We start from the raw sequence: 21525 nt of genomic DNA, 5'->3' as shown, positions 1-21525 counted from the left end.
CACTTACTCAGCAATAACCTCCTCACGGACACTCAGTTTGGGTTCTGCCAGAGTCATCTCATTCAGCCTTGGTTCAGACATGATCAAAAGAGCTGAATGTCAGAGATGAGGTGAGAATGAGTGCTGTTGACATCAAGATATCAAGGCAGCATTTGACTGAGTATGGCATCAAGGAGCCCCAGCAAAACTGGAGTTAACGGAGAAAACTCTCCGCTGGTTGGAGTCATACCTGGCACGGTTGTGGTGCTTGAAGCTCCAGGATATCACTGCAGGGGTTCCTCAAGGTAGTGTCCTGGGGCAGCACGGTGGCGCAGTGATTAGCACTGCTGCCTCACGGCACCGAGGTCACTGTCCGTGTGGAGTTTGCACATTCTCCCCATGTTTGCGTGGGTTTCGCCCCACAACTCAAAAGGTGTGCAGGGTAGGTGAATTGACCACACTAAATTGTCCCTTAAATGGCAACATTGAATTGGGTACTCTAAATTTATTTTAAAAGCTGTTTGTGGTATACCCGGGGGACCAGGATGGGGGGGATTGGGAGGCTCCCACTGAAAAGGGCGGAGAGGAGCTTCAGGTACTTGGGGGTTCAGGTGGCCAGGAGCTGGGGGGCCTTGCATAAGCTAAACCTCACAAGGCTGGTGGAGCAAATGGAGGAGTTTAAGAGGTGGGACATGCTGCCGATGTCTTTGGCGGGTAGGGTGCAGTCAGTCAAGATGACGGTGCTCCCGAGGTTTCTGTTCCTGTTCCAGTGCCTCCCCATCCTTATCCCGAAGGCCTTTTTCAGGCGGGTTAACAGGAGCATTGCGGGGTTTGTGTGGGCACACGGGACTCCAAGGGTGAGATGGGTGTTCTTGGAGCGGGGTAGGGATGGGGGGGGGGGGGGGGGTTGCCGTTGCCCAACCTCTGTGGGTATTATTGGGCTGCCAACGCAGCGATGGTGCGCAAGTGGGTAATGGACAGGGAGGGGGCAGCATGGAAGAGGATGGAGATGGCATCCTGTGTGGGCACGAGCCTGGAAGCGATGGCAACGGCGCCGCTGCCGCTCCCTCCGACGAGGTATACCACGAGCCCGGTGGTGGCAGCTACCCTCAAGATTTGGGGGCAATGGGGGCGGCACAGGGGGGAGGTGGGGGCCTCGATGGGGTCCCCGATACGGGGGAACCACCGGTTTGTTCCGGGGAGAATTGATGGCGGGTTCCTGAGTTGGCACAGGGCAGGCGTCAGGAGGCTGGGGGACCTGTTCATAGACAGGAAGTTTGCGAGCCTGGGTGAGCTGGAGGAGAAGTTTGGGCTTCCCCCGGGGATCACCTTTAGGTACATGCAAGTAAGGGCGTTTGTCAGGCGGCAGATGGCAGGGTTCCCTCTGCTGCCGCCGCGTGGGGTTCAGGACATGGTGCTCTTGGGGGTATGGGTTGGAGAGGGGAGCATCTCGGAAGTGTACCAGGTGATGCAGCAGGTAGACGAGGCCTCGGTGGAGGAGCTGAAAGATAAATGGAAGGAGGAGCTGGGTGAGGAGATTGAAAATAAAATGAAAATCGCTTATTGTCACGAGTAGGCTTCAATGAAGTTACTGTGAAAAGCCCCTAGTCGCCACATTCCGGCGCCTGTCCGGGGAGGCTGATACGGGAATCGAACCGTGCTGCTGGCCTGCTTGGTCTGCTTTAAAAGCCAGTGATTTAGCCCAGTGAGCTGAGATGGGGATGTGGGCGGATGCCCTAGAAAGGGTGAACTCCTCTTCTTGTCCGAGGCTTAGCCTCATACAGTTTAAGGTACTGCATAGGGCTCATATGACCGGGACAAGGATGAGCCGGTTTTTTGGGACCGAGGACAGGTATGTTAGGTGCTCAGGGAGCCCAGCAAACCATGTCCACATGTTCTGGGCATGCCCAGCGCTGGGAGAATTTTGGAAGGGTGTAGCAAGGACGGTATTGAGGGTGGTAGGATCCAGGGTCAATCCAGGCTGGGGACTCGCAACATTTGGGGTTGCAGTGGAGCCAGGAGTGCAGGAGGCGAAAGAGGCCGGCATTCTGGCCTTTGCGTCCCTAGTAGCCTGGCGGAGGATTCTTCTTCAGTGGAAGGATGCGAGGCTCCCAAGCGTGGAGGCCTGGGTCAACGATATGGCGGGGTTTATTAAATTGGAGAGGGTGAAATTTTCCCTAAGGGGGTCAGTGCATGGGGTTTTTCAGGAGATGGCAACCATTCCTAGATCTCCTGGCAGAACGGTAAAAACAAAAGGTCAGCAGCAGCAGCAACCCGGGGGGGAGGGGGGTTGTCTGTTTATTTTTGTTTTGGGTTGAATATCTGTTTTTGCCAACGACGGGCGTTAATTTATTGTTTCTCTTTTGTATATGGGGGGGGGGGTTCTGTTCTTTATGTTCTTAGAATTTTCTGTTATTGTTTTCTTTTTTGTGAAAATGTGAAAATTTGAATTAAAATTATTTTTTTTTAAATCAATTTATTTTATAAAAAAAAGAAGAAATGTCTTAGGCCCAACCACCTTCAGCTGCTTCATCAAGATCATAAGGGCAGAAGGTTGGATATTTGCAAATGACTGCACAATGTTCAACACCATTCGCAACTCCTCAGATAATGATGCAGTCCATGTCCAAATGCAGGAAAACATGGACAATATCCATGCTTGGGCTGGCAAGTTACATTCGCACCACACAAGTGCCAGGCGATGACCATCTCCTGTAAGAGAAGATCTAATCATTGCCCCTTGACATTCAGTGGCATGACCATCACTGAATCCCCCACAATCAACATCTCGGGGTTATCATTGATCAGAAACTGAGCTGGACGAACCACATTAATACTGTGGCAACCAGGGAAGGTCAAAGGCTAGGAATCCTATGGCGAGTAACTCCCCTCCTGGACACACACACACACACACACGCCCAAGCCTGTCCACCATCTACAAGGCACGTAGGAGTGTAATGGAGTACTCTCCACTTGCTTGGATGAGTGCACCTCCAACAACACTGAATAAGTTCGACACCATCCAGGAAAAAGCAGCCCACTTGATTGCTCCTCCTATAAATATTCAAACCTAGGGCAGTGGGTTAGCCCTGTTGCCTCACGGCGCCGAGGTCCCAGGTTCGATCCCGGTTCTGGGTCACTGTCGGTGTGGAGTTTGCACATTCTCCCTGTGTTTGCATGGGTTTCGCCCCCACAACCCAAAGATGTGCAGGGTAGGTGAATTGAACATGCTAAATTGCCCCTTAATTGGAAAAAATGAATTGAGTACTCTAAATTTATATTAAAGAAAAAGAAATATTCAAACCTTCCACCACTGAACAGTGGGAGCCGTGTGTACCATCTACAAGATGCAATGCAGTAACGCGCCACGGTTTCTTAGGCAGCACCTTCCAAACCCACGACCGCTACCGTCTAGGAGGACAAGAGTAACAGATACCTGGGAACACCACCACCTGGAGGTTCCCTTCCAAGTTACTCACCACCCTGTCCTGGAAATATATCGCTGTTCCCATCCTGGAACTCTCTCCCTAACAGCACTGTGGGTGTACCTACACCTCAAGGACTGCAGCGGTTCTAGAAGGCAACTCATCACCACCTTCTCGAAAGCAACTAGAGATGGGCTCTAAATGCTGGCTTAACCAGCGGCTCCCACATCCCGTAAATTAATAAATTTTAAAAGTCTTTTGGAAGTCTGGCTAATTCATCTCATCCACCATCTTGGTGACTTCACAAAATGCAATCAACTTTGTTGGGCGTTACCTCTTATTTTTGTAACCATATTGTGTGCCCCTTTCTATCTCAGTCATCATATATTGTATCGCTAACTATTCCCTCGAGCATCTTTCTATTACTGATGTCAAACCAATGTGCATGAGTTGAGAGAAATTAAAGATACTCGCTGCATGGCTCCCAATTATTGGCCAGAACTACAAATCTATTTTATGCATACACACACATGTGTACATACTATGTAGGAATTCCATTTAAAATGTTGGCATGGACAATTTTAATGCAAAATGTTGACATAAAGACAGGAGGTTAGACAAGAATTGCATGCATACGCAATGTTTAATAATCTATCAATAGAAGGACAGTATATATAAAGACTTGACCTTGGGAGTTTCAAGACTATTCTAATATATTTTAACTCGGTTGCCAAAATTATTTTTTCCTTGCATAGGCTGTACCACCAGACATGGCAGGCTACCCTCACATCCGCTACATTTCTTCAAGGCTGGAAGGAAGGTTTCCAGGACTCCGGGCCACCTATGAGGTTGGTATTAACAGGATCAGGAAATGTAACAGTTTTAGATTAAAGTGGGGATAAATCTTGTTGAGGAATATGAGTATATACAAATCAAAACGTGTATGCTAAGTTATTCTTCCTCATTCACAGGATTTGCTGCATTTAGAAGAACGACTGGGCAATGTTAATCGAGGTGCCTCACAGGGTACAATTGAGAGATGCACATACCCACACAAATATAAAAAGGTACAGCCACTTCCTTATTTTTGATTTGTTATAGAAACAATTAAACTTTTAAACTGTTCTAACATCTTACAAATTACTTTTTAATGTTCACAAATTTGTTAAAATGATTACTGCAAATGCTTTCTGTGATCTCTCTGGTTGAACCACCTGACAAACTTGAATTTGTGGTAACAAGGTGATAACTGACTTACAGAGAAAACTGCAGTACAAACAGGAAGATGATGATGGAATTGAGGATGACACTGAGGAAAAATGTACCATCTGTCTATCTATTTTAGAAGAAGGAGAAGATGTGAGGTAAGACGGTTTCGTAGATAAATATTCAGTTAATTCAGATAAACACATACCAACATTCCAAGTCTGGAAGATTTTGTCGTTTATTCCTTTTAAAGAAAGGATTCAATCTCAAAAAAATCTTAATTCACTGTCAAACAAACATTGATGCAAAAGGCAGGAGATTGGCGAGTTGCCTTTCTAGTTAATAAACTGTAAATTGGATCGTGTGTAGTACTCCACCTCTCTGTCAATAAACACATTCTTCCATATGTCTCTGATCTTGTAATGAATTAGATTTTGAACTGTGACATTTTTTAAAATCTGGAATTGTTAAGTACCCGATAAACTAGTTTGCAGTATCAATTAACCCGTAATACCAATAAATATTTTTAAAACGTAAAGGTAATACTAATGTTGAGACCCCCTTTTGGGCAAAATGTGTATATATCGAAGTAAAACTAATAAAATGTCTTTTTTTTTCCTTCTATTCATACAGGCGCCTTCCCTGCATGCATCTCTTCCATCAAGTGTGTGTGGACCAGTGGCTGACTACCAACAAGAAATGCCCCATATGCAGAGTGGACATTGAGGCTCAGCTGTCTGCAGATAGTTGACATCTTATTCAGTAACTCTCCTCTGTACTGCAGTCAACCAAAGATGGCATGAATAACCTGCGCAGATTCAAAAGCATTGAACCTAGAGTGCGGCTACGCCACATAGTACAATTTATGCTAGGCCTACAATGATATTTCAGTATAGAGTTTAAATTTTAATGTATTTATGAAGCTTTTTATGTGGCTTTTTGTTTTTCCAAGTCATTTTATTTTGCATGGTTCCTTGGATTGCATTTCTTTGCACATAACGGGCTTTATGTCCTCAGACTTGCAGGCAAGATTAGCTGCTCTAGATAGAAACAAAGTCATTTTCATGATGCCTTGCTTTACTGGAATAGAATATGTCATCAGTCACTAACCCTGGACTTTAATTTAAACATTTATAATAGATTGTGTATATAGATTGTGATCTGTTCATTAAGGAGGAATATCAAGACATTCCGTGATTAGGAAAACAGCTGCTGTATTGTAGAAATTAATTATCAGACAGCAAACAACCAATCAATGGGATCCTGTCCCAACCAATTGCCATTACAAGAAGTATATATCCAACCATATAAACTGTTTAGGTTTTTAATAAAATAAAAAATCCATTTTTGGCACAGTGGTAGATGTAATTTTTAAGAATGTCAATATTCAACAAGACTAATGGGTTCACAAATGTTTATTTCATGGTTTTCTTCACTTTTTTTGTTTTTGGTTTAATTTTGGTTTCCCCTATTCTTTATGATTTTAGCTGTTTGGCCGCCATTAAACAGCTCTAACACTAATGTTATTGAAATTAGCTGTATTGCGTATACTTGCACATCTGATGATTGGTAATGGTGAGCTAGTCAGATTGTAGAACAAGGTTCTGTATGAAGTCATCAATAAGCACGTCTAGGTAATGTATTTGAAGGCAGATTGCAGAATGATGGCTGTTAAAGATTCAGGTGAAGTGTTGGAATGCAGTACCAATGGCAGGTATCCATGCATTCACAGATTTGTAAAGGTCCCTGGATGAATTTTTCAGGGGGTCTTAGTTTTAAAGTTAATAAAGATAGTTAACTCCATGTTGGCTGTCTGTTTTGTCATTTCTATTCAATGTTTTTCTGCTTGCATCAAAAAATTCACAGGTTATGTTAAATATTCCTACCGTGGATGGTTGTTTCTGATTACATCCCGTTCTATTTTTCATAAATTACGTGTGGCAAAGAGAGGAAATTGATGCTGTGGATTTATTTTTATGTAGTAACAAAGTGATCTGTAAATATTAAAAACCCGCTCAAAGTGGGCAGCACAGTGGCGCAGTGGTTAGCACTTCTTCCTCATGATGCCGAGGACCCGGGTTCGACCCAGCTCCAGGTGGATGTCCGTGTGGAGTTTGCACGTTCTCCCTGTGTCTGCATGGGCTTCACCCCCACAACCCAAAAAGATGTGTAGGGTAGGTGAATTGGCCACACTAAATTGCCTTTGGGGTGAAAAAAGTATTGGGTACTTTAAATTTATAGAAAAAAAAACTGCTCAATGCTGGGCATTTGTCATGTGATCAATCTGTCATTTTAAAACACCAAATGCTGGGTAAAGAGAACCCGTGTGGCAGGGTTTAGCCATAAAGCCTGTGGGCATTTAAATTATGGCACTTGGATATTTCAGTGCAAAGGTCTAATGTGAAATTCTTTTGTACACCATTTTAAGAAACTTGTTCAGTTATTTAAAATAATCAACAGCTCTGTTAAGGTTATGGGCGATAGGATTTCGTCATGATGGCTTATTAAGCATTTATATTTCCACAAAGTAATTTCACAGCCATAATAACGTAATTAATGTTACAGCTAATAAAGACCAAAATACATAAAATGCCTTGAAATGAATCAGCACACAAGCATGCAAAATCTCTCTTGCTGAGATTTATTTATTGATACTGAAAATTAAACTAGTCAGCAGAATGCCAAGGTGTCAATTTAACCCACCCTAGATGCTGTTTATACTGGAGTTTTATGACGTGCAGTTGGCAAACAGTTTTGTGGGTGCCTTCAATGGTGCTAACCAGCTTTCTGCCAGGAGGCATGATTATGCCATGTTCGACCAGTGTTCCTTTAGTTTCTTGCTGCAGGATGCTTGTTTGCGATGACATTCAATTGTCCGATTCTGACTGGGATCGTTCAGTTGAAGGCTCTATGTTCTTACAGTTGACCAAAGAGATTATTGTTTTGAATGAAGTTAAAAGGAACATTTACCTGCATGTGTGGCTATCAAAGGGCTGGAATTTAGTAACACTCCTTCAGCGGTACATATTTCAGCTCTACGGGTCTTTTTCTTTAAATTTAGAGTACCCAATTATATTTTTTCCAATTAAGGGGCAATTTAGCGTGGCCAGTCTACCTAACCTGCACATCTTTGGGTTGTGGGGAGACATGAGGAGAATGTGCAAATTCCACAGACAGTGACCCAGGACCGGGATTCATACCCGGGTCCTCAGCACTGCAGTCCCAGTGCTAACCATTGCGCCACACGCTGGCCTAGCTCTACAGGATGACTTGGATGACATGCTGAAGATCTCAAACCTTTCAATAATTGCACTTAATTCCAAACGTCTCCAATTAAACATAATCCAATGTTTGATGATGTGATCATGATGCCTTGTGAATTTTTTGTTTAAACTGTACTTGTAGCTGCACCATTATAAGAGGTAAAGAAAGGACCTTTATAAAGCTTCCTCAAGAAGCATACTATTATACTCTGCCTTATAAAGTAGAACAGAGATTTCCCGATCCCCTAAGCGAAATGTAGAAGGAAACATTTTGGAGGGAGTAGAAATTTGTGATTGGTGTGTTGTTTTGTTTTTCAACTGTTCCCCATCACTCTTCCTACATTGGTAACGCAAAACCATCACGTGTAACAGGAAGTCAAGCAGACCAAAAGGTTCCAGAGTATTTTTTTTTATTTCTGGAAATATTCAGCAGGTCTGGCATGAGGGAGAAACAAAGTTAACACTTCAGATCGATGAACTTTCATAAGAACAGCCTTTGAAGTGGGTTAGCCCTGCAGCCTCACGGCGCCAATCGATCCCAGCTCTGGGTCACTGTCCGTGTGGAGTTTGCACATTCTCCCTGTGTTTGCGTGGGTTTCGCCCCCACAACCCAAAGATGTGCAGGCTAGGTGGATTGGCCACACTAAATTGTCCCTTAATTGGAAAAAATGAATTGGGTACTCTAAATTTATATTTTAAAAAAAGGACAGCCTTTGATTATGAAATGGGAGAAAATTATCAAGTACTTTGACTTTTAGTTGATCCAGGGGCCTTTTCTGGAAAGTGCACATGTGGATAATATGTGAGGAGCGGATTGAGCTCGGTTATGATTCTCCCCATGGTGAAATAGTACACTTACAATCACAGTTTTGTATCTCGTTTCCATGTGCAGGCAGGAGGATGCCCGATGTCAGTCAACCCATTTCCAGCAAGGAGGAGAGAAAGTTGAGGGGTCAAAAAAAATTTGTCTCCACTATGCAATAAAGCTCTGTATGCTTTGTCTTTTTTTTGTCACAAATAAAACCTGACTGCTAGATGATTACTAAAATTAGCATCCCCATGAAGATGTGTGGTAAACAGAAATGAAATGAAAATTAAAACATTTTGCTGATTATTGAACTACACATGACAAAAGTAGGAGGAGGCTTGAGTGGAGCATACATAGCAGCATGGACTAGTTGGGCTGTTTCTGTGCCATATATCATAGAATCCCTGCAGTGCAGGAGGAGGCCATTCGGCCCATCGAGTCTGCACCGACCCTCAAAGAGCACTCCACCCTATTCCTGTAACCCCACCTGAACCCTGGACACGAAGCGGCAATTTCGTATGACCAAGCCACTTAACCACTCTGGAAAGAAACCGGAGCACCCGGAAGAAATCCACGCAGACACTAGTGAAAGTGCCAACTCCACACAGTCGGGGCAGCACGGTAGCGCAGAGGTTAGCATTGCTGCCTCGCGGCACCGAGATCCCAGGTTCGATCCCGGCCCTGAGTCACTGTCCGTGTGGAGTTTGCACATTCTCCCCGTGTTTTTTGCGTGGGTTTCACCCCCACAACCCAAAGATGTGCAGTGTAAGTGGATTGGCCACGATAAATTCTCCCTTAATTATAAAAAAATGAATTGTGTACTATAAAAAATGTTTTTAAAAGAAAAAAACTACACCCAGTCACCCAAGGCCGGAATTGAACCAGAGTCCCTGCCGCTGTGAGGCAGCAGTGCTAACCACTGTGCCACCGTGCTGCTTCTGTTATCCTTTGTGAAGCTACTGTTTTCTGATTGTCATTTAATCTCATTGTTTATTTTCTCTCTAAACCTCAAACGTGAAAGACATACATTGTAACCAGAATAATGTTGGCTTCGCTGTTCAAACACAGAAGTTGCAGCAGATACATGTGACAAGCCCCACAGCTTTTTTTTCCTGTAACATGTCTTGTATTAGAGCATAGCTTTGATAATCTATACTCTGGATTATTGACTATTTGATTATGTATACCTTTTTGATACAGATGTAGTTGTTACCCATTTAGAAGTACTCAGTTTTGTGAACTAAAATATTGCCAAATTCACATCTAGCAAGTCTGGTAAAAGCAGGGAAAATCCCAAGATATTCTACATCAGTGGGATAACTTTGGTGGTGGTTGTTGGGGGCGGGGGGGGAGATCTGGGTGGAGCCAGAGGACATTGGTAAAGTGTGAATATTTCACATCTGCCTTCACCCAAGAGAATGAGGAAGCAGATATGGAATTCTGTGAGAGACTCTGGGGTTTCTGAGCAAGTTGTCATAGGGAGGGGCAAGGTATTGGAGGTGTTGGCAGGCTTAAAAGTGGAGGAATATCCATGTCTGGATGAATTGTGTCCCAGGTTGCTGTGGGATGCGAGCGAGTAGATTGCAGGGACCCTGATCCAAATTTTTAATTCTCCTCTGGCCACGGGAGAGGTGCCAGAGTACTGGAGAACTGTGAATGTGGTCCCACTATTTAAGAAAGGCTGTAGGGAGAAGCCAGGGAACTACAAACCAGTGAGTCACATCATTGGTGGGAAAACTAATTTTTTTTTAATGTTTTTTATTGGGTATTTACCATTATGTACACAGGATAAGAGACATACATATATATATATATATATATATATACACATATATAGAAGAGAAGGGCACACCCAAACATACCAAATAAAAGAAAATAGTAAATAATTTTTAAAAATACAATAAAAAATAAAATAGAATAACTGGTAGGGTATTGTGCACCAGCTCAACAGCAGCAACTCTGTACACCTGGCAAAATTATTTACAACACAAGTCGGCGACTGTTGGTGGGGGGGTGGAGACTGGGGAGGTAAATATACATTTGGGTGCCGGAGAAACAATTACAGTGGGCAATACTCGAATGTTGGTGTTATCGCTTGCTTCTGGACGGACCTCGCTGCCGTCTCGCACTCACCTCCACTTCTGCCGTTCCTCCTGTCTTTCGTCGTTATTCTCCTCGTTCCCTGCTCCATGCCAGATGCCATGTTCGTTATTGTATCCCGTGCCGTCCTTCCGGCTCTCATTTCCCTGCCTCCCCCCACCTTCCTTGTTCTCCTCTCTTGTCCCCTCCCCCCACCCCCTCCTGTGATTTGCCTTTCCTGTTAGGTTTAGCTGTTTCCCCCCCCCCCCCCCCCCCCCCCTCCCCTTCCCGATCTATCTCTCCCTCTCATGCTTTGGCGACTGTCCCCTGATTCTTGGCTACCTGGGTATTCTTCCGCTTGTTCGTTGGCCACAAACGGGTCCCGGAACAATTGCGCGAATGGCTCCCACGTTCTGAGGAAGCTGTCGTCTGACCCTCGGATGGTGAATTTGATTTTCTCCATTTGGAGAGATTCCGAGAGGTCGGACAGCCAGTCTGTAGCTTTGAGTGGTGCTGCTGACCATCAGCCGAACAGGATTCTATGGCGGACAATCAGGGAGGCAAAGGCAAGGGCATCCGCCCTCCTCCCCAGGAATAGATCTGGCTGGTCTGAAACCCTGAAGACCGCCACTTTCAGGCATGGCTCCACCCTCACCCCCACCACTTTGGACATTGCCTCGAAGAAGGCCATCCAGTACCCTGTAATTCTGGAGCAAGACCAGAACATGTGGGCGTGGTTGGCCAGGCCTTCTTGGCACCGTTCAAATCTATCCTCCACGTCCGGGAAGAACCTACTCATACGGGTTCTTGTCAAGTGGGCTCTATGTATCACTTTTAGCTGTGTCAGGCTGAGCCTTGTGGAGGTGGTTTGACCCAGTGCAGTGCTTCGCTCCAGAGTCCCCACCCTATCTCAATCCCCAGGTCATCCTCCCATTTCTTTCTTGTTATGTCCAGTACGGTGTCGGCCCTTTCTATCAGTCGGTCATACATGTCACTACAGTTTCCTTTATCTAGTATGGTGGGAAAACTAATTTGAGAGAACACTGAAGGAGAGAATCTATCTCCACTTGGGGAGGCAAGTTTTGATCAGAGGGAGGTCATATGATTGAATTATTTGAGCACGTGGGTAAGTGTGCAGATGAGGATAGAACAAAGCATTTGACAAGGTCCCACATGGGAGACTTCTAAAGAATGCAAATGCACATGGGATGCAGGAGAATTTGATAAGGTTGATTAAAAGCTGGCTGAATTGTAGGAAACAAAAGGTGATGGCATACGACTGCTTTAGTAACAGGAAGCCAGTGTCCAGTGGCGTACCACAGGGATTTGTGCTGGGTCCCCTGTTATTAGTCATTTATATAAATGACTTAGATGACTATGTGGGGGGTAGGATCAGTAAGTTTTCAGATAAGACAAAGATAAGCCGGGTGGTTAACAGTGAGGCTGAGAGTCTTGCGTTACAGGAAGATATAGACGGGATGGTTAAATGGGCAGAAAGTTGGCAGATGGAATTTAATCCTGAAAAGTGAGGTGTTACACTTTGGAAGGAACAATTTGACAAGAAAATATTCAATGAATTACACCATACTGGGAGTCCTGAGGAACAACGAGACCTTGGCGTGTTGGTAAATAGATCTTTTATTTTATAAATTTAGAGGACCCAATTTTTTTTTTCCAAATAGGGAACAATTTAGTGTGGCCAACCCACCTACCCTGCACATCTTTGGGTTGCGGGGATGAAATGCACGCAGACACTGGGAGAATGTGCAAACTCCACATGGACAGTGACCCAGGGACTGGATTCGAACCCGGGTCCTCAGCGCTGTAGGCAGCGGTGCTAACCACTGCGCCGCATGCCACCCTCTATTCCCCTTAGTTGAAGGTCAGTTACAAGGGGACACAAGTTCAAGGTGAGGGACGGGAAGTTCAGCGGGAATTTGAGGAGAAACGTTTTTACCCAGAGAATGGTGATGGTCTGGAACGCACTGCTGGGAGGGTGGTAGAGGCGGGTTTGCTCGCATTCTTTTAAAAAGGAACCCTGGATGAGCACTTGGCACATCTTAACATTCAAGGTTATGGGCCAAGTGCTGGCAAATGGGATTAGGATTGGCAGATCAGGTGCCCATCATGCGGCGGTGCAGACTCGAAGGGCCTTTTCTGCACTGTATTTTTCTGTGATGAGCTTTATTTTAATTGTTAGGATGGACCAACTGTGGGCAGCAGGGTGGCGCAGTGGTTAGCACTGCTGTCTCACAGCACCGAGGTCCCAGGTTCAATCCCGGCTCTGGATCACTGTTTGTGTCGAGTTTGCACGTTCTCCCCGTGTTTGCGTGGGTTTCGCCCCCACAACCCAAAGATGTGCAGCGTAGGTGGATTGACCACATTAAATTGCCCCTTAATTGAAAAAAAAGAATTGGATACTCTCAGATAAAAAAAGGATGGACCATCTATAATCCGTTTTATTTTATACTTCTTCAAAAGGTATCTAATCTCAACTAACAAGAAAGCCAAAGGTTACCAGGATAGGGAATGTGGATTTGAGGCCATGATATTATTGAATGGTGGAGCAGGAACCTCATGCCTATGTTTGAAATACAACCATGACATGTTCTGGGTGCACAAGAAAAAAATATATACTTTGGAGGGGGAGAAATATTTCCATATTGGCGTCGCTGTTATACCACTAGCAGTTTTCACTGATTTATGTTTTGCTATATTTTTATACAATCGGGGTCTATCAAGTTAAACACTTCAGCCAAAATTAAGTGACGACCTAACCAGATCTCTACACAAAGTACAAACTTAAAAACCAGTGCCTGGTAGGGTATGCCGGTAGCAGTTGGAAATGCTCCAGCGCTACTTTAACCAGTTCAAAGTATCGGTCTGCACAATTGGGATTCCTATAAATTTGCAGTTGCCAACCAATACCTAACTTTAATAAAAAAGCACAAAATACTGTGGAAGCTGGAACTCTGAAATAACAGGAAATGTTGGTTAAACTCAGCAGGTCTGGCAGCACGTTTGGAGAAAGAAGCAGAGTTGGCAGTTAGAGTCTATAAGGTTCAGAGCCGTCACCTTCAATACCTGACTACTTTGCTGAGCGGTTCTTGGAGTGAATATGCTCTAATGAGTATTTATTGAATTTTTCTAATGTTGGTTACAAAGTTCTCCAGCCATGCACATCATACACTCTCATGACCTAAAAATTTGAACTGTCTACACGGCCAGAAATGCAATATTGCAACTCTTGGCTCTGTAGTGAATAAAATATGTCTTGAACTTTGCTCAATTAAATTATTGTTGCAGAAGTATTGGTTACTGTGATCTTTTCTAATTTAATGAATGGTAAAAGTTAGAAGGACTTCTGTCAAACGGATTAAGAACATTTGTTTATAAGCTGTTACAATATCAATCTGTATGTTGTTGATTTTAATATTACAGTATTTGGAAGCATATTAGGTAGATTGGATTAATAGTAAGCCAATACACTCCTTTCACCATTGGGGATCTGGGTTTAAATCCAATTCTGCCATGTAAAATAAAGTAAGAAGTCTGACAACACCAGGTTAAAGTCCAACAGGTTTGTTTCAAATCACTAGCTTGCGGAGCGCAGCTCCTTCCTCGGGTGAATCATCTGAGGAAGGAGCAGTGCTCCAAAAGCTAGTGGTTTGAAACAAACCTGTTGGACTTTAACCTGGTGTTGTAAGACATCTTACTGTGCTCACTCCAGTCCAACGTCGGCATCTCCACATCATGTAGAATAAAAGCTTATCTCTTCTGGCTGTAATGGTTTTATACAAAATTAGTGTCAGCCCAGATCTCCAACATAGCACTAAATGAACAGTCTCATCCAGGACGATGGTCATTATTGGCACCCCGGCTCAATAGCAGCCGGAAGACCATGTACTCCAGCATTTGAGCATGTAACTGAGGCTGGCGATGAAGGTGTGCTGCACTATCCGATGTCCTGAAATGGAGGTCCCCCTCTGCCTTCTCAAGTGGATATCAGAAAAATCTTATTGTACAAATCGGAGCAGCAAGTGAGTCCTCCAGGTACCTGGACAGTACAAAAGTTATGTAACTAGATATGAAATCTATTGGGGTGACTTGAAAGGGATCATCCAAATGAAATTCCTATGTTACAGCAGTGCTTATACTTCAACCTTAGTGTAGCACGATAGCGCAGTGGGTTAGCACTGCAGCCTCAAGGCGCCGAGATCCCAGGTTCGATCCCAGCTCTGGGTCACTGTCTGTGTGGAGTTTGCACATTCTCCCCGTGTTTGCATGGGTTTCGCCCCCACAACCCAAAAATGTGCAAGCTGGTGGATTGGCCACGCTAAATTGCCCCTTAATTGGAAAAAATGAATGGGTTACTCTAAAAAAAAATGTTTTAATAGTACAACCTTGGCTGTAAGGTACACTGATGTTGTGACAGGCCCTACGTTGAGCAGCACGGTAGCATAGTGGTTAGCACAGTTGCTTCACAGCTCCAGGGTCCCAGGTTCCATTCCCGGCTGGGTCACTGTGCGGAGTCTGCACGTTCTCCCCGTGTCTGCGTGTGTTTCCTCCGGGTGTTCCAGTTTCCTCCCACAGTCCAAAAATGTGTGGGTTAGGTGGAGTGGCCATGCTAAATTGCCCTTTGTGTCCAAAAAGGTTAAGTGGGGGTTACAGGGATAGGGTAGATACATGGGCTTCAGTAGGGTGCTCTTTGTAAGGGCCAGTGCAGACTTGATGGGCTGAATGGCCTCCTTCACTGTAGATTCTATGTAAATTTTATTTATTTGCCCAGTATTGACATTTATTTTCAAACAGCAACTACTAGTAATTTCATTCGGTGAGCACAGATTGATGCTTTGATTTAATGGTTTTGAGTGAATCGCCACAACATAAACATCAACTTACCATATTGAACAATGAATCAACCAGTTGGAGATTCACAGCTTCAACAGCTGGTACCATTTCTTTGCAACCTCTAACCACTGAACCTGGATATAAAGGCATATTTCCATATTGGGCCCCAAGGTAGTATCACCCAAATTCTGGGTTTCCATCCATTTAAGCTATAAAACGGCATCCACCTTTAGCATGTAGAGGATTTTCTGTCAATTTTGTTGTGGACACCCAGCTTCAAACAGGCTTCATCTATTTAATCCAGGTGCCTATATTTGAAGCTTTGGGCAAGATGTGTCTATGCAAAGCTGATAGTGATAGGTCAATCAAAATAGGGTGATAAACATTTTTCTTACCAAATATTGCAAATATATCAATGCAAAACTACACCAAATGAAAGGCTGCTCTAAAAGCAAAGTGCTGCAGATGCTGGAAATCTGGGGGGAAAAGGACAATGTTGGAAATGCTGCATCTGTCAGGCAGCATCTGTGGTGAGAAACAGTTAATGTTTTAGGTCAATTACGTTTCATCAGAACAAATAATAAAGCTCTAAGTTCTCACTTTGAGATATTTTTTCATTTAATTCTTGGCATGTGAGCATCACTTAACAAGGCCAGTACATGTTGCCCATTCCTAATTGTCACTGAAAAGATGGTAATGAGCTGCCTTCTTGACCCACTGCAGTCCATCTGGTGTTGTTTACACCCATTGTTCCTGATCCAGCCACAGTGAGGGAACGGCGAGATGGTTTGAAGTCAGGATGTTTGGATGGGAATTTGCTGTGTTTCCCTGCATCTGTAGCACTTATCCTTCCAAGTGGGAGATATTACAGGTTTATAAGGTGCTTTTGACGGAAGCTTAGTGAGTCAGTAAATCTTTTTGTATGGTACACACTGCTGCCATTGTGCAGTAGTGGTGGATGTGGTCCAAGTCAAGCGGCAGCTTTGTCTTGTATCGTGTCAAGCTTCTTGAGTGATGTTGGAGCTGCACTCATCCAGGCAGTGGAGAGTATTCCATCACACTCCTGACTTTTACCTTGTAGATGATGGACAGGCTTTGGGGAGTCAGGAAGTGAGTTACTCACTGCAGAATTTCTAACCTCTGACCTGATCTTGTAGCCACAGTATTCATATGGTTGGTCTCGCCTAACGTCTGGTCAATTGTAACCCCAGAATGTTGATAGTGGAGATTTAGTAATGGTAATGTCATTGGGGATGGTTAGGTTCTCTTGTTTGAGGTGGTCATTGCCTGGCACGTAAGTGGCAGATATCACACCAGACATCAATCTGAGTCTGAATGTTGTCCAGGTGTTTCTGCACGTGGGTACAGACTGCTTCAGCATCTGAGGTGGTGTGCATGGTACAGAATATTGTGCAATCATCAATGGACATCCCAATTGTGTGAGGTGATGCAGGAATGAAACAGCTGCCGTTGCCTGGGACACTACCATGAGGAGCTCCTACATCCTGGGGCTCAGATGATTAACCTCCAACTAACTTCCTTTGTGCTAGGTACAAATCCATTCAGTGGAAGGTTTTCCTCAGATGCCCATTGATTTTGCTAAGGATTCCTGAGGTGAAGGGGAGCCACTCTCACCTCACTCCCCAAGCTCAACTCATTTATCGATGTTAGGCCAAGACGGTAATGAGGTCAGGGGTCAAATGACCGAGGCAAAACCCAAAAGCAGCACCAGTGCTGCTTGGTAGCACGGTCAATGACACCTTCCTTCACTTGTCGTGGCAATTGGCCAGGTTGGTCATTTGCCCTGCTATTTGTGGATGCAACCGTCAGCGTTGTCAGTACGTATTGTAATTAACTTGGGGAGGACTAGTTCTGGAGCACACGCCTACCAGCATATTGTCAGGGCTACATCTTGATTTCACTTGGGAGTGAATCGAATTGGCTGAAGACCCCTCAGGAAGATGGATCATCCACGAGGCCCCTCTGGCTTGGTTTCCAACACATGATAGCAGCTTATTAAAGGCTGTACCTTTGGAGAAAATAATTACTTCACAGGTTCAATTACTTCAGCCTTGATTTTTTTAAAAATGCAAACACTGCGATTAGTACACTGAAGAAATCGAAGTGGCATAAATCATTTACTTTTTTCAAAAAAGCGAACTAATTCTGTGGAATCTCTGAAAAAGATGAACTGATCAACAAAAATCTGATTCTGCATTTTTAATTTTCCAGACACACTTAATCACAAACTCTAAACAAGAGTCTTGTGCATTGTTCTGTCCTTGGGATCGTTCACTGATAATGAGCTCTTGCTGCATTGTTTATTTTCCAAATATGGTCATGCTGCAACTTCAGTCTACCAGCTGTTCTAAACAGACCATGTGCTGCAGAGAATCAGCATGAAAGAACTGTTACCATGACAACGCCATGGGACACCAATCAACCGACTGGCTATAACCCATTTTGCAATCAACAGAAACAGCCCGTCTGTAGGAGTTAAAGGCAACATCCTGCCCTCCTTTAATATTATTTTTGTGATTCAGCTCCTGGGGATGTTTCACTAGGTCAAAGGTGCAAATGCCATGATGAGAAGAAGCACAACCCTTGGCTGATTTTTCTCCCTCGTCCTGGAGTACCGGATTGTACAATGTTTGCATGCTTCCCAGACTGAAGTGAGCTTAGTAAAGCCGGGTAGATCCCTCTTGGTGTATCCAACTCACCGGCTCAGACAGCTGATCCAGTTCAGGAGTCTCTGTGAAGGCTCATACAAAAAAACACAAACGTACTGGACAGCAATCTTCATTTGAAATAATTCTATCAGCTCATTTCATGAAACACCTTGGTGTTATTTTCACAATCTCTGGCTTTATTTCGCTCCATCGTCCGAGGAGGAAACTAACCCATCCAACATGTCAACAACAGGGTTGATCTCTGTGTCACAATATTGTAATCTGAATTCTAACCCACGCTCGCGTTGAGGACAGAATCACTGCGGTTATCGTAATATGTTGCATGATTAACTCAAACACAATCACGAGCCCTTACTCTTCCACTCCATCTGCTGTCTGACTAATTTTGCCTTCATGTTTGCTGCGAAACAGCCAATATAAATGTGGTGGCACTGTTAAAGCGCCATGTAGATTATTCAGAAATGACCTCCAGCATGGTAGCATAGTGGTTAGCGCAATTGCTTCACAGCTCCAGGGTACCAGGTTAGATTCCCGGCTTGGGTCACTGTCTGTGCGGAGTCTGCACGTTGTCCCCATGTGTGTGTGGGTTTTCTCCGGATGCTCCAGTTTCCTCCCACAGTCCAAAGATGTGCAGGTTAGGTGGATTGGCCATGCTAAATTGCCCTCAGTGTCCAAAATTGTCCTTAGTGTTGGGTGGGGTCACTGGGTTATGGGGATAGGGTGGAGGTATGGGCTTGGGTAGGGTGCTCTTTCAAAGAGCCGGTGCAGACTCGATGGGCCGAATGGCCTCCTTTTGCACTGTAAATTCTATGAAAATCTCCAGCGGCAGCATTCTGCCTAGAGCCAACAGACGCAAAGTTCCAGTGTGTGTGTGTGTTCCAAAGCAGCTATGTTGGTTGGCTGCTCATTCGTTAACAGACTGGCAAAGTGATATTGTACTCTGTAACCTGCATATTCTCCGTCACACCCTGAAATAGAGGGTTGTGACTTTTAAAACTATGCGTGTACAAGTGTGAACATGCACATTAAAACATCTGGAAATATCCAGCAGGTCAGAGAGTATTTATGGAGAGAGATCACTTACAGTGAAGAAGGAGGCCATTCGGCCCATTGAGTCTGCACCAACCCTCCGAAAGAGCGCCCGACACAGGCCCACTCCCCCCACCCTATCCCCATAACCACAACTAACCTGCAATATAGCATGACCAATCCACCTAACTCACACTTTTGTGGGGCATCACTGGGCCATATGAATGAGAGATGGAGAAACTGGAGAATGGAAGTGAGTCTGTACAGGAAGTGTAGACAAGTTTGACATTTTTTTTTAGAAATTTAGAGTACCCAATTTATTTTTCCAATTAAGGGGCAATTTAGCGTGGTCAATCCACCTACCTTACACATCTTTGGGTTGTGGGGGCACAACCCATGCAGACTCAAGGAGAATGTGCAAAAGCCAAAGGAGATGTTATTCAATGTGAGAACAGGCTTAAACAGCTGGAGGAGGATGGTGGTGGGATGGAGATTGTTTGGGTCTTCACTCAGGGAAGAAGTGGAGAACCCTCAGTCCGGCCCAATGGAGATGGTGGTGTAGAGAATATTACGTGCCTCTGCCTCAACCTCAAAGGTATTCAATGCTTCCAATACTCTTGGGAAAAGCAAATTCCTTGGACTCATGCCCTCTTAGAGAAATTAACATTCTCCTCATCCCTGTCTGAAGTGGGTGAAACCTTGGGTTGGATTTTCAATCCCCCCCTCCCACAAAGATGGATCGCCATTGGCTGATGGCGGGAACTTCTAGTCCTGACGATGTTGGTGTCTTTTTCCATGACAAGATCACCCCTCAATCTTCTAAACTCCAATGAAGTAAGAAGGGAAGGAGGCAGAAGACGGGAAATTATAGGCCAGTTAGCCTGACTTCAGTCATTGGTAAGATTTTAGAGTCCGTTATTAAAGATGAGATCACGGAGTACTTGGAAGTGCATGGTAAAATAGAATTGAGTCAGCACGGCTTTGTCAAAGGGAGGTCATGTCTGACAAATCTGTTAGAGTTCTTTGAGGAGGTAACAAGGAGAACCAGTCAACATGATTTTTTTTTTTATATAATAAATTTAGAGTGCCCAATTTGTTTTTTCCAATTAAGGGGCAATTTAGCGTGGCCAATCCACCTATCCTGCACATCTTTGGGTTGTGGGGATGAAACCCATGCAAACACGGGGAGAATGTGCAAACTCCACACGGACAGTGACCCAGGGCCGGGATTCGAACCCGGGTACTCAGCGCCGTAGGCAGCAATGCTAACCACTGTGCCACCGTGCTGCCCCCAGTCAACGTAATTGATTTAGATTTCCAGAAGGCCTTTGACAAGGAGATTGGTAAAGAAGTTAAGAGTCCATGGTGTTATGGGTAAGATCTTGGCATGGATAGAGAATTGGCTGACTGGCAGAAGGCAGAGAGTGGGGATAAAGGGGTCTTTCTCAGGATGGCAGCCGGTGACTAGTGGTGTGCCTCAGGGGTCTGTGCTGGGACCCCAATGTTTCACAATATACATTAATGATCTGGAAGAACGAACTCAAGGCACTGTTGCTAAGTTTGCAGATGATACAAAAATCTGTAGAGGGACAGGTAGTATTGAGGAAGCAAGTGGGCTGTAGAAGGATTTGGACAGGCTAGGAAAGTGGCAATGAAGTGGCAAATGAAATACAATGTGGAAAAGTGTGAGGTTATGCATTTTGGAAGGAGGAATTTAGGCAAAGACTATTTTCTAAATGGGAAATGCTTAGGAAATCAGAAGCACAAAGGGACTTGGGAGTCCTTGTTCATGATTCTCTTAAGGTTAACGTGCAGGTTCAGTCGGCAGTTAGGAAGGCAAATGCAATGTTAGCATTCATGTCAAGAATACAAGACCAGGGATGTACTGCGGAGGCTGTATAAGGCTCTGATCATTTGGAGCAGGGGTGTCAAACTCAAATACACCGTGGGCCAAAATTAAAAAATCGGGACAAGTCGAGGGCCGGACTGGTTCAATGTTTTTTTGCAAAACTTATTGAAATGAACTTATTGAACCTGGAACTAATAAAGCTTAGGTTATTGCCTATAAAAACAACATTAAATATTAAATAAATAAAAAATTAGTTGCATTTATTTCTTATTGCTTTATCTGGAGCTTTTCCAGAGTAATTTCTAATGAAAACATTTTTCCACAGGCCAACACTTTGTGATTCACA

The 21525-nt window shown here is 44.3% G+C and overlaps 1 protein-coding gene across 1 annotated transcript in view; it reads left to right on the top strand.

The window, feature by feature from the left end:
- Positions 1 to 6413, top strand: part of rnf111 (ring finger protein 111) — a 162140-nt gene extending 155727 nt beyond the window's left edge. Inside the window, 4 exon segments of the mRNA XM_038813235.1 lie at positions 4160 to 4252; positions 4376 to 4471; positions 4647 to 4768; positions 5244 to 6413. Coding sequence (XP_038669163.1) covers positions 4160 to 4252; positions 4376 to 4471; positions 4647 to 4768; positions 5244 to 5361 — 429 coding nt within the window. The 3' untranslated portion in view covers positions 5362 to 6413.
- Positions 6414 to 21525: the final 15112 nt, after the last annotated feature.

The sequence above is a fragment of the Scyliorhinus canicula genome, chromosome 12, assembly GCF_902713615.1.
Source record: "Scyliorhinus canicula chromosome 12, sScyCan1.1, whole genome shotgun sequence".
In the NCBI taxonomy this organism is placed as follows: Eukaryota; Metazoa; Chordata; class Chondrichthyes; order Carcharhiniformes; family Scyliorhinidae; genus Scyliorhinus; species Scyliorhinus canicula.
The sequence above is the reverse complement of the archived record's forward strand: the minus strand, read 5'-3'. Positions and strand labels throughout refer to the sequence as shown.